At 40.7% G+C, this 13,348-nt stretch overlaps 1 protein-coding gene across 3 annotated transcripts in view; it reads left to right on the forward strand.

The window, feature by feature from the left end:
* Nucleotides 1-13,348, forward strand: part of VWA8 (von Willebrand factor A domain containing 8) — a 463,626-nt gene that overhangs the window by 301,424 nt on the left and 148,854 nt on the right. For all 3 annotated transcript variants that reach the window (XM_016425025.2, XM_007501527.3, XM_056807819.1), the window contains 2 exons: nucleotides 11,801-11,909; nucleotides 12,593-12,731. In XM_016425025.2, coding sequence (XP_016280511.2) covers nucleotides 11,801-11,909; nucleotides 12,593-12,731 — 248 coding nt within the window. The remainder of the gene's footprint in view (nucleotides 1-11,800; nucleotides 11,910-12,592; nucleotides 12,732-13,348) is intronic.

Genomic DNA, 13,348 nt, shown 5'->3' on the forward strand with positions numbered 1-13,348 from the left:
AAACTCTGTTCACTCCGCCCTACTTCCGCTTTGCCATTCCATTACCCTCACTCTAGTTGCAGTCTTGAGCCTGCCCTATTTACATCTCCAGTCCTTGCCCATCTGCTGATCTCCCTCTGGTATCCTCAACCTCCTTCTAGATCTCGATGTCCCACACACATCTCAGATTCACCATGTCCTTCCCCAATCCCATCCGCACTTCCTTCTTTCTGCCAAGGTTACCACAGTTCTTCGAGTCACCTGGATTTGCAGCCTTGAAAGCATCCTCCATTTTATGCCTCTTCCTTATCCCCTATCCAATCATTGAGCAGTCTTTTTGAGTCTCTCTCTTCAGTATTTCTCATATTCTTCCCCTTCTTTCCACTCACATAGCCACAACCCTTGTTCAGGACCTCAGGACCTCTCCATTGAACTCTTACAACAACCTTTTTTGGGTTGTTTTGTTTCTCAACTATAGGTAAAAACAATTTAATGTTCTTTTTTCAAATTTCAAATTCCAGCTTCTCTCCTTCCCTCTGCTTCCCCCTCCTGGAGAAGGCTGGCTCTAGACCCTCCTTTCGGGTGTCCACATAGCCTCCCTGATTCCTGAAGCACTTGCCTGAAAAAATGGGATCCATTCTTGTTTATAAAATACAAATCCCTGGGGCTGGTATTTAAAGCCCATTCACAGGTTCCCCAGTACTTGATCAACAGACATTTAGTCAAGCTTACTTTGTGACAGATGCCAAGTTTGCTCCCCTCCTTTTCCTCTTCCCTAGACCCAGCTGTATGTCCATGTCTAACATTATCTCCCACCTCTGTGCCCTTGCACCCTTACTCAGGCTGTGTCCCCTGTGCCGAGAAGGCATTCCCTCCTCGCCTCAGCCTCTTGGGCTCTCCGGCTCTCTTCAAAGTTTCGTCTGGGTGGTTTCTCTTACAAACGGCCTTTTCTGGTCCTGCCAGGTGTCAGTACTTCCAGCCACCCTTTTCCTGAAAATTACTTTGCATTTGCCTTGCCTGTACTTTGTCTTTTTGAGGCTGGGACGGTTTGGGGTTTTGTCCTCCCAAAGCTCATTCTGGTCTTGGAAGTTCGAGACGGAAGGAAACAAGCCTTTACCGAGTCCCCACAAGTCACTCAGCTCTGTGCCTGACTCTAGGCCAGTCCTCTATCCTTGGACAGGAAAACCCCCGCCCCACCTCAGCCTCAGGCCCCTGGCTTCAGCCTTACTTCCCTAATCTATAAAATGGGGATAATCATGGCACCCACGTCGCAGGGCTATTGTGGGGATGAAATGAGTGCTTTGCACACCTTAAACAGGCTACATACTAGTGCTTGTAGTCCTAGCAGCTATAACAGCAGCAGCAATGGCAACATAGAGTCAGGCTCTTTGGGATCTCTTCATAAACAATGAATTGAATTGAAGAAAAAGCTTTGAATTAACGACATCCAAAGTGTACAACATTTTTGCAAACAGCATTTTGGACAGCTTAAAAATCACCCCAAAACTGTGTGACCCTGGGCGAGTCCCTCAACCCCCCTGCCGAGCCCTGCCACACAGTATCCATTCCAAGAGGGAAGGTGAGGGTTTTAAAAAAGCATGCATCTACGTAGAAACAGGTATGATTTGGGCAACTTTCCCTTTCTTCCAGTAGCTCTAGCAGCGCTAGCCTAGGTACTGTAGAGGCAAGCAGGGCGTTGAGCCTGAGCAATGGACCTCCTTGGCACGCGAGGCAGACCAAAGGAGCGCCACGAGGATCGCACATCGCCTCTCTCTGGGGTCCTCGCGTCTTCCTCCTCACGTCCCTGGCCAGAAGGCCTGCCTTGTAAGGACATCCCCTTTCCCTCCGGCCGGGCCCTCCCAAGCGCCTGTTTCTTCTCTCCCTCTTCTGACACCCCCGCAAGCCACCCTGTCAGACGGGGTCAGGAACAGGATTGTTTTTAGCTGCAACCGGGATGGGACTGGCCAAGGAAAAGGACGTGGAGAGCAATGAGAGTAAGAAGAGCTGCCTTTAAAAGCACTCGGAGGGGCTTTTGGACTGGCAAAGCCAGGCGGAGAGGCTGAGGTGGGACGGCCCAAAAGAGGAAGACATGAACTCTCACAGTTTGACGCCGACGTCACGGTCTGTTTAGTCCTGTTGTCTCGTTTTGTGTAAACTAAATTTGTCAATAAAGTCCATAATGTAGCACATTATATATCACGTGATAGCTGATATATAAATAATGTGTAAACTAAATATTACATGTAATACAAGCTAAATCCTACTGTGTGCTAGGCACGGGAGAGTCACAGAAAAGCAAGAGACCGTCCCTGCCCTCAAAGGAGACAAGATGCAAACAACTCCATAAGTAAGAGAAACAGGATAAACCAAAAGGAAGGGATTAGCATTAAAGGGGATCCAGAAAGGCTTCTTGCAGCTCAGACTGAGACTTGAAGGAAACCAGGGAGGTGAAGAGGAGGAGGAGGAGGAAGAGGACGAAGAGGAGGAGGAGGAGAAGGAAGAGAGGAGGAAGAGGAGAGGAGGAGGAGGAAGAGAGGAGGAAGAGGAGAGGAGGAGGAAGAAGAGGAGAGAAGGAGGAAGAGAGGAGGAGGAGGAGGAAGAAGAGGAGAGGAGGAGGAGGAAGAGAAGGAGGAAGAACAGGAGAGGAAGAGAGGAGGAAGAGGAGGAGAAGGAAGAGAGGAGGAAGAGGAGAGGAGGAGGAGGAAGAGAAGGAGGAAGAAGAGGAGAGGAGGAGGATGAAGAAGAGGAAGAGGAAGAGGAGGAGAAGGAAGAGGAGAGGAGGAGGAAGAGGGGGGAGAAGATAGAAGAGGAGGAGGAGGAGGAGGAAGAAGAGGAGGAGGAGGAGGAAAGGATTCCAAGCATTCAGGGGCAGGTAGTGAATACATACAGAGGCTCCAGTGACGACTTTTGTGTGAGGAAACGTGAGGAGGCCGGTGTCAGTGGAAGGCAGAGTGCGCAGTGGGGGATGAGATCTAAGAACACTGAAGAGATTAACAGGGTCCCGGTTAGGTAAGACCAGCAGAATTTTAGACAGTTTGTGCCTCCTACAAGCAATAGGGAAGGACTGGAGTTGATGAAATTGAGGAAGGGGGAAGGCTAGGCTTTAGAAAAGTCAAAATGGCAGCTGAGCAGAGGATGCCCTGGAGTGGAGACCCACTGGAGGCAGGGGGAAACCAGCCAGCCTCAGCATGAGGTGAGGAGGTCCCTCCCCAGAGGATGAGAGTATCAGAAAAGAGAAGACGGAATAGAGAAAAGTAGGGAGATGGCAGGATTCATTGGACATGGGGGGTGGGGCGGTGGGAGAAAGAAAGGCATCCAAGATGACCCCTTAGATTAGAGCCTTAGTGACTGGGAGGATGGGGAGACCTTCCCTGTAATAGGGAATACATTGAGTAAAGTGATTTGTGAGGAAAGATGAGCTGTTTGCAATATGCTGAGCTTATGGTGTCGACGTGCAGTTCAAGGTGTTCAGTGGAGAGAGACATCATTTCCCTCAAAGTTATACAGAGATGAGATTTGAACCCCAGTCTCTTTTTATCCAATTCTAGTGGTCTTTTCACTATTTCTCTGACAATATGGAAATGAGAAGCACTTTGCATACATAGCAGTAATATAGAACAGAAATGTATTCCGTACTTTTTTTTTTTAACCTTTACCTTCCATCTTAGAATCACTACTGTGTATTGATTCCAAGGCAAAAGAACAGTAAGGGCTAGGTAATGGGGTTAAGTGACTTGCTCAGGGTCACACAGCTGGGAAGTGTATGAGGTCAGATTTGAACCCAGAACCTCCTGTCTCTAGGTTTGGCTCTCAATCCACTGAACCACCCAGCTGCCTCCCATTCCATACATTTGATGTTGAGCCCTTCTGAGTTGCTTTTCCTACTCTGTTAGTAGTCTCCAGAGCAGTTTTCAAGAAAGGCTTGGTAAATACAACAGGCACAAGTTTCCTATAACAGATTGTCCATTTGTGGAATCTCTAGAGATATCTAAGAGATCATGAGATTCCGTTAAATTACAGGAAGAATGATAACAGACTTCTAAAGAATAGACATTTGGTATTTTTTTCCACACTCACTCGGCACTCTTATCTTGGCCTCTGTTTTACATATAGTCTATCTCAGATTAATTCCTTTTTTAGAGGTTACACAGCTTCCATTTTCAGTTCAGCAATGAAGATCCTACGATGGGCAAAGCACTGCACTCGACGTTAAAGATGTAAAGATGACGTAACGCAGTGACAATTTCCTTTTTTGTTCCATCTGTGATGGCCCAGCGGTAGGGGTTTTCCTGGGCTTCTCACCGATTCTTGCCAGTCTTTGTAGCAAACCTGCCCGTGTTTAAATCTTCCAGTGGAGCCACAGGGAGCTTTCTCCTTAAGGTGAGCTCTCCCAAGAACCACTCAGGCTGGCCTTGCTGGCTTCATCACCATTAAGGCAGAGAAAGTCATCTTGAGAAGAGCAGGTGTTAATCACCACAGCGTGACTCCATTCCCAAGCACTTGGGACGTCAGGCCACACAGGCATGAGTGGTCAGCCTTTGAGAAGGCACAATTTACTAGATCATTTGGCAACCAGACCTTCAAATTAAAAAAAAAAATTTTTTTAAGTTCACTAAGAAGGTGCCTCCCTCACAGGTTGTCATATTTCTTTTCACGCTGAATAGTTTAATTTTCTCACCACAGGTTTGTGTGTTTGTGCTACAACACAAAATGGAGCTAATTTTGATACTTGTTTGCTGCATTGAAGAACAGACCCCACTCCTCCCAGGCAGGATTGCTTTTCTGCGTGTCTTAGACTGGCTCCATTTACCTGGAGGGCCTTTTAAAAGAAGTATTTGTCTAAAATTGACCTCAGTTGCAGTAATCACTATAGTTATTTTTCTTAAGACAGAAAATATTCATTATTTTTATGGCATCATCCATTATAATATCTCCATTCAATTTCTGTCTTTGGAGGAATTCCACTGGATTTTTTGTTCAAAAGGGGACCATATATTGGGTTTCTACTTGTCCTTATTGGCGGGGGGCGGGAGGAAGATGCCTATTGTGTTTTGTACTTTAAGGGTTTTTTTTAATTATTATTTCACTGTTTTTGTGACTATACTAATAGGATCATAGTCTTAGAACTGAAAAGGACCTCAATGATCAAGCCCAATCCCCTTGTTTTACACCTAAGGAAAATGAGGCTTATAGAGTTGAAGGAACTTGCGTAAAGGACACATAAGTAATTAGGCAAGAGTTAGGGTCCAAACCAATATCTCTGTACTCAAAACCTAGCATTCTTTCTTTCCACTCTAGTCTCCGTATTTCTTCTGCTTTGCTATCCTGAGGATATTTTTTTTTGCCTGTTACTATCTCTGCTTTTCATTCTTGGGTTTTATTATGGCACAACTTTACAACCTTTAGATATATTATGACAAATTAGGCAAAAAAAAAAATATCCAGCTCCATTAAAACTTCTAAAGAAGTCCAGAAAGAAATGATGTGGGTCCACAAATTGTGTATCTTTTCATGGCTTTATTGCGTTAGAATGTGATCGTTTATCACCTATTTGCTCTGCCTTGACTGAGTCACAATCTGCTCTATAGCAAACACATTATACAATTGGTAATGTTATACAGTAGCATCACCTTGATTTTCTCATCTGTAAAATTCAGGAACTGAACTAGAGACAACCAGACTCCCGTCTAGCTCTCAATTTATCGAATTCTGAGACTGTGGTTAGAATTACTGAGTTTGAGTGACTAGAAGGACTAGTCATCAGTTCCTGGAGGGCAGGATTCCCGGTGGCAGAGGGAACATTCTTTGTCATATTCTCCATAGGGGCCTGGCTCAGAGCTTCATACCCAAAAAGTGTCCCCTAAGTGTTTGTAGGGGCCTCTGCAAGAGTCAGAAGTGGGCTTGAATAACAAAAATAGGGATTAAAGTCAGTGTTAAAAAGAACTCTTAGTAAACTAGGTTAACTAAGGGATGGTATTTCATTCAAAAGGGAAAAGATATCCATCCCTAATGGATGTTTAAGAGAGAACTCTAACCAGAAAAAAAGAAATGAAGTAGAAACCCTCCAGCTTTACATTTTTAAGATTACCACAAACACATATTTTAGAATGATGGAAAGATTGGGAATTGGTCTCATCAAATGCCTTCCCATATTTAAAAACCCAGCTCAAGTGCCATCTTTAGCACGAAAGCCTTGCTGGTGTTCTCCCTACTTTCAAGCCAGTAACAGTCTCCCACGTTGATCTTCTCATGGCATTTTAACCTAATAAATTATTATTTAATAATATATGCTACATATATATTTATTTCTATTTTATTTGTTATTTATATGTGCATCATTATCATCATGATTTATATAATATTTATATAGTTCTGTAAGTTTTGAAAAGCATTTTAGTTTTTCTGCCTAATGGATTCTGTGAAATGGATACAACTATTATGGCCACTTTGCATATGAAGCAACTGAGTCTGAGAGTGCTAGATGGTTGAGTGGTTAGAGCACTGGGCTTAGAGTGAAGAAAACCTGAATTCAAATCCTGCCTCAGACCCTTACTAGCTGTGTGGCTTTGGACAAGTCACTTAACATGTATAAGCCTTGGTTTCTTCATCTATAAAATGGGAATAATTTATTTGGACCTCTGTCACAAGGTTGTTTTGAGGATCCACTGAGGAAACAAATGCAAAACACTTTGCAGATATTAAAGTGCTACATAAATTGCTAGTTGCTATTATTGTTGTTGTTACAACATGCCTACAGTCAGGTAGCTAATAAAGGAATCAAGATTTGAACTCAGGTCCAGTGCTCTGTTTAGCCTCTTTCTTTTAACCCTCTACCACACTGTAAGCTCCATGAGGTCAGGGACCATGTCTTTTCTAAACTTTGTATCTCCCACAATGTCTAATATAAAGTTTTTTTCCACATATAGTAGGCATTTAATAGATATTTGTTTTATGCATGTTACAAATGATTCTAGTAAAACTGTAGTCAAAGTCAAAAGAAGTATCAAAAATCACCATCTTGGGAGAGCTATTGAAGTTGGCATTCTTTGCTTTCTTCTCAATGATGGCATCCAGCAGGGAATTTTTTAGGCTCTATGCACTTTCCTAAAGATCTCCATTGTGTTCTCTTGAAAGCTAGTGATTCTTACAGCTAAGAAATGTTTAAAGAAATTGTTAACAATAGGTATGTCAACAGACTTGAAATTCACAATATCCATAGAAAGATCCAAATATTTTTCATATGTTTCCTTTATAACAAAGAAACAGTTTTGGCAAATAGCCAGAGAAATGCAGAAATTCGCCAGAATATACTCTCAGAATTTAAAATCACTTCTTTTTATGGAAACAAACTTAGACAAATCCATTGTACATTATTTAGATTATGGACTGTTCTTCACTGCGTCATTTATTCTCAGGCAGTAATTTAGAATATTCCATGTGCATTTTGAAAAGACAATGTTTCTTTCTTGTTTTTCCTTATCCTAGCTCAAGTGTTATTACTGGGCTTATGTCATTGTAGCTGTTCACTTTTCTTTTTTCTGAGGATTTCATTTGTCTTCCAACTTTGGATTAAAATTTCCACAAAGGATTAAGAAACATAATAGCATAGGAATTGGAGGCTGTGACAGATCGAGTGCCTCATTGTTTTATGAAATATGAATTCATAAATGACATTGAAAATGAAAAGTAGTACTATTTATAGTTTCTAAGTTTCATCTCCCTCCTCCCTTGAAAATCAAAGCCAGACTTCATTCCTGTAAAGACTTCTGACAAAGTGAAATAAAACAAGTGGCAAGGTTTTAAAGCTATGGAAATTACTGTTATTATTTTAATTCCATTGGTAGAAAAAAAAATCAGCCTGGTTAGAGGCAGATAACTAGAGGTTTCAGTAACGGAATTCAGAGTCTTTCCCAAATAATCAGTTTGGAGATAGTCTGGATTAGTGGTGTCTTTATTAGAGTTTCCATACCTTGGTTGCCCTCCACAAAATAATCGTCTTGATCCCTAAAAAATTTCCTCTTCCTCTCTGCCATGATCCAGAAGGGGGAAGAGATGATGACAGCCAAAGTCCTTCATAGTTTATGGGGAACATCCTAGTAGAAATTCTGTAGCCCCACGTGGTTAAAATCTGTGCACACTCTTTCTGACTCTGAAATGGCACTTGGGCTGGTTTTTGAAGCTCTTTTGGCAGAGTAGGGTGGAGTTCGATTCTAAAATATCTTGAACATGTATGTGCCTTTGTGATTCAGAAGTTACTGCCAATAATGCTTCCTCATCAAGTGGTTCCGAACTCTCTCTATAGTTCTTGAATGTAATCTGCTATTCCAATCCAACAACTCACCCAAATTATTTTTAGATGCCTGTAGCAACTGGGCAATCGGCAATTTCCATGATTTTTTTTAAATGAGTTTTCAGGGTCCAGCAAGATTTTTGAAAACAGGTCATGAAAAGCATCCTTCTACTTGGTACTAGCAATAGAGAATAAGAATCTCCCCTTAGGATGTAGACTCTAAATGATCGCCCCAGTGCAAACATCAACAGCATGGTTCTGATCAAGGACACATGTAAATCCCAGTGGAATTGCACAATGGCTACAGGAAGGAGGGGCAAGAGGGGAGGGGGGCGGGGAAGAAATATGATTCTTGTAACCAAGGAATAATGTTCTAAATTGACTAAATAAAATTTTCAAAAAAAAAAAAAAGAAACTCCCCTTAGATTACTTTTGTCTTTTGCAAAATCTGGGGTAGAATCACCAACTTAGAATTAGAAAGGACTTTACAGATCATACAGTCCAACCACCTTGATTTCCAGATGAAGAAACTGAGGCCCATCAAATTAACTGGTCCAAGATCACGCAGATCATTATTGATGCCCAAATCTTATGTCACCAAAGCTTTTTTTTTTCCTACTATATCACATTTCAGATGTTTCAGAACCAACTCTTAATATACTAACAAGAGACGAGATAAAACCTTTATAAGCATTTTCTGTGTGCCACGCAGTGTGCTAAGCATCAGGGTTGTGAACCCAAGAAAGCAAGAACAGCGTTGTATAAAAGACAACTTTTATAAAGGGGTACTATACCCCTGGGACATAGGTGCTGTTATTATTCATTTTACGAATGAAGAAACAGTCCGAAATCAATCAAGTGACTTGCCTCGAGTCACAGAACTGTAAGTGTCTGATTTAGGGTTTGAACCCAGGTTTTTCTGGCTTTAAGCCCAGTGCCTATCTGTACCACCCAGCGGCGGTGGCTGTACCAGAACAATATGGATTCGGACTCCACTGTTTTGTTAGTCCTTCCTTGAACTCGTCTTTCCCTTTTCTTTTGCATCCTCAAGAGAGAGGGAGAGCCTTTGAGACTCGGGCTAGAGAGAGACTTGCCCAGAAAGGGGGGATGGAGCTTTGTGTCCAAGGACCAGCAAGTCAGATAAGGGAGCCAAGCCAGAGCATGCATGTTCATGCCTCCCCTGGTCAGCTCCGTGAGGGCAGAATGCCTGGCACAAAGGATGCGCCTGATAAGAGCCTGCTGGTTGCTTTTGCATGATTCACACTAAGAAGGTTAAGATGGATAGGATGCTATTCCTCTTGCGGTAGGCTAATCATAACCATAGATTTTGATTTGGAAGGAATGCCAGTGGTTATCTGCTCCAATTTGAGACTTAGAATTAGTAGCAAAGATGGCTTTTAAACACAAGGCCTCTGATCAGTTCTTTACTCGTTCATTAGGAAAGGATTTCTCCCTTAGAGAACCAATACCTCAGATAACATTTATTCAGGCAGTTGTTTTTCAGGCCGGTTTGGTTCTTGGTGACCCTGTTTGAGATTTTCCTGGGAAAGTTAGTGGAATGGTTTTGCCATTCTCTAACTCATTTTATAGATGAGAAAACTAGCAAACCAGAGTAAGTGACTTTCCCAGGGTCCCATAGCCAGGAAGTGTCTGAAGCTGGGTTTGAACTCAGCCCTGGCACCCTAACCACTGTGCCTCCTGGTTGCCCTATAATTATAACAGGATATATAGCTTTTTATAAATAATCTAAAAATTTTATGATTCTTAGCAGCCTTTGCCACATCTTACCTCACTACCACCATAATTTGATAAGTGGAAGGTGTAGATACCTCATCATTTATTTCCTTTTTTCATTGGTTCATCAGTCCCTGTGGCCAAAGAATTCATCACCAAATAGCCAAGCTATTGGTGAAGAACTTTTCCATAATCAGTCAACTAGCATTTAGCCTGCTTTGTGCCAAGCACTGTGCTAAGCTGATAAACTTCTTAAACTACAGAGACATGTTTATAATATTTAGAAGAAAAAGTAGGAATAGTCAATCTGGCAGTATTCCTTCCCTTCTAATAAAGGCCTGGGTCAGAGGAGAGTGGGTGGCCTGTCATAATAGCAAAGTTGTGATGAATATTTGCAAAGAATTTAAAATAACCGGACAACTCATTTTTAGATGCTGAGTAAAAAGACTAATTATTCGTCTATTAATAACATATACATTCTTATGGGAGGTTTGGGTCATATGAGCTAAGTTAGGTCCTTGAAACAAATTCCTTTATTATTTTCATTACTCTTATCCAAAATATTTTCATTTGTAAAAGGGAAGCAAGAACATAGTGATATTATACACAGATTTAATTAGAATTGCATTTTTTCAGTCATTTCTAGACCAAAATGTATCTTAAGCCTCGTTGGAGCTCACTTTACAGATGGAAAAGCAAAAATTTGATGTCTTTTATGTGTGTTTGTGTGTGTGTGTGTATACATCTAAATACACATATATTATATACATATACATGCATACTTATATATAGTAGGCTATCTTAAGAATCAAACCACTCATTTAAAAATCCATTTCCATGACTATCACTATAAACATTCTTCAATAAACCTTTTCAATCTTAGCTAATTATTGTTTTCTCTTATTTGCATGTGGAAACAGTTGACATATCTATTTTTATTAAAAGATCTATAGGAGAGATAGTTTGATTTGTTTAAAGTGCTGTTGAAAAGAACACTAACTCTTGAGAAAATAAATAATTTCTCATGATTTCCTCTAGAATGAGCCATTAGCATCTTAGCAAAAATGGATAGAACACCAGACCTGGAGTCAAAAAAAAAAAATCCTAGTTCAAATCAGGGGTTAGACAGGTGCTAGTAGTGTTACCCTGGGCAAGTCACTTAACTTCTTCCTGCCTTAGTTTCCTTGAATATAAAATGGGGATAATAATAACTCGTATGTCCCAGAATTATTATGAGGATAAAATGAGATATGTGTAAAGTACTTTACATCCCCTAATGCACAACATAAATGGTAGCCATTGTCATCATTAAGATGATCATACTTTACTGCTAAAGCCACTGTTCCCCAAAGGATAAGAGTTAGGTATAAACTCTTTTAAGTATTTTGTATGAAATTTGAAAAGCTAGTAGATTGTTCAGTTTTTCTGGATTACTCAGTCTCTTAATACAGAACTTAGAAACTTTGCATTACCTTTTAAATCAGAGAAATTAGAGGAAAAGCGCACTTAAGTATCTGACTTTGCAAACTTCGTTCACATTTACTTCTTGCTTGTAAATGAAATGGGATATTCCTTTTTTAAATTTGTGCAATGAAGGAATTTCTTTTTCTTTCTTTATACAATGCCTATATAATTTTATCCTATTAACGCCATTTCTGAGTAAGAAAGTTATTATATTGTACCCTTATTAGGAAATACTTATTGAAAATTGATCTAGTCAAATGGTAATGACTAATCATTCTTTTCATTAGCTTTTAAGCTATTATACATATTTACTTTTCAAATTTTCCTTGATAGGTTGCCATTGCCAGAGCAGTCATTCATGGGCTACTGGACAATCAGTCCGCCAAAAAATGGAATGCAAAAATTTTTGAGTCCAGCAGAAACTCAGCACATTGACTTAAAGGTTGATTTCCTCATTAAAACTTTTAATTATACAATCTTCCTATTTTCTGTGGGAAAATCAGATAACTGTAGAAATTCCATAAATGTTTCATTCTTGATTTTAGCATTGTGATTTCCATGTACTTCAGCAAGCATGTTGGTCTGGGCATTTGTACTCCAGTGTCTGTTTGCTAGGGACACTTGTTGCTTTTTGTAATAAATTTAACTGCTGATTTGGCCTTGGAATCACCCTATCCTTTAGAGGATTTGGAAATGGGAATAAGCAAAGTCTAGGGTTGGACCTTCAAAAGCCCTTCAAGATTCCAAAAGCATTTGGGTAGTAGAGTCTTCTCTGAACAGCCATCTCCTTCATATTTGTCTTACTGGTAAAATGATTCAGACTTCATAATTGAGGATTCTTCTATTGCCACAAATCAAGTACTTTAGGCAAGGTTGATTACTAGCAGAATGTAAGCATGTACACCTCCTCTTGTTTAACCACTGGGTCTGTTCTCATGGTTCCTATATTTGGTGATTTAAGCTCCAGATTTAAACTACCTCATAGAGAAAAGGAAACCACGATTTGAAGAATCAAATGTTAGAGACTATGAATCGCTTTGGTAGTCTGGAGGGACCTTAGATTTGCCATAAATTGTTGGTTGAAAATTATCATCACCATAATTACTTAGTGACTCCTTGTTATAGGGTCCGCTGCATTTAAGCTTCCAAGAATATCCTTTAGAGAGACGAGAAGGAAGGACTCTAACTTTTACCGAAGAGTGTGCTTCTTGGAAATTGCCCATCGATGAAGTTAACATAGTCTGTGACGTCGCTGTTGCACAAGGTATGTTACTCTGCTCTTGTCATCTGCCTTCTAACATTCACTGTTTTGTGTGCCTTTTTTAAGTGGAGTCTGTACTGAAATCATTCTGGAGAGGTCAAGAACTATGGGATAGATTCAATTATGGTCATATTTTACTTTTCCAGTTAAATGTATTTTAGAACTAATTTTCCAGATGAGCCTAGCAACATGATTGTGTGAGAACCACATAAGTACTGCCGAATGTGTGCATGTGTCTGTTTTTCATTACAACTGTAGCATGAAGTCCAACCCACTCGAGCATTTGCCAAAAATAGAAATACAAAAAGGAGAAACATTGGATTCCTAGGCTGTGATTCCTTTTTGGCGATAGCATGAAGCATGAAGGCAGAGCTGGAGGGACCTACAGGATCTCAAGACCTGCCTGGTGTTGAAAAGAGGAGACAGTGGCAGAGGGTGAGGGTGTGAATTCTCAGCACGGAGCCTGTAGACAGGCCAAGGTTTCCATTTGATAAAGTTACTCAGGTGTTCTAACTTCCCTCAGTCATGGGCTACACTTCTGGACCATAGTGCAATAGTTAAATAATTAATTAACACTGATCAATAACAAGGATCAATATTCCCTTTTACAATAGTTAGCA

This window comes from Monodelphis domestica, chromosome 8, assembly GCF_027887165.1.
Source record: "Monodelphis domestica isolate mMonDom1 chromosome 8, mMonDom1.pri, whole genome shotgun sequence".
Lineage (NCBI taxonomy): Eukaryota > Metazoa > Chordata > Mammalia > Didelphimorphia > Didelphidae > Monodelphis > Monodelphis domestica.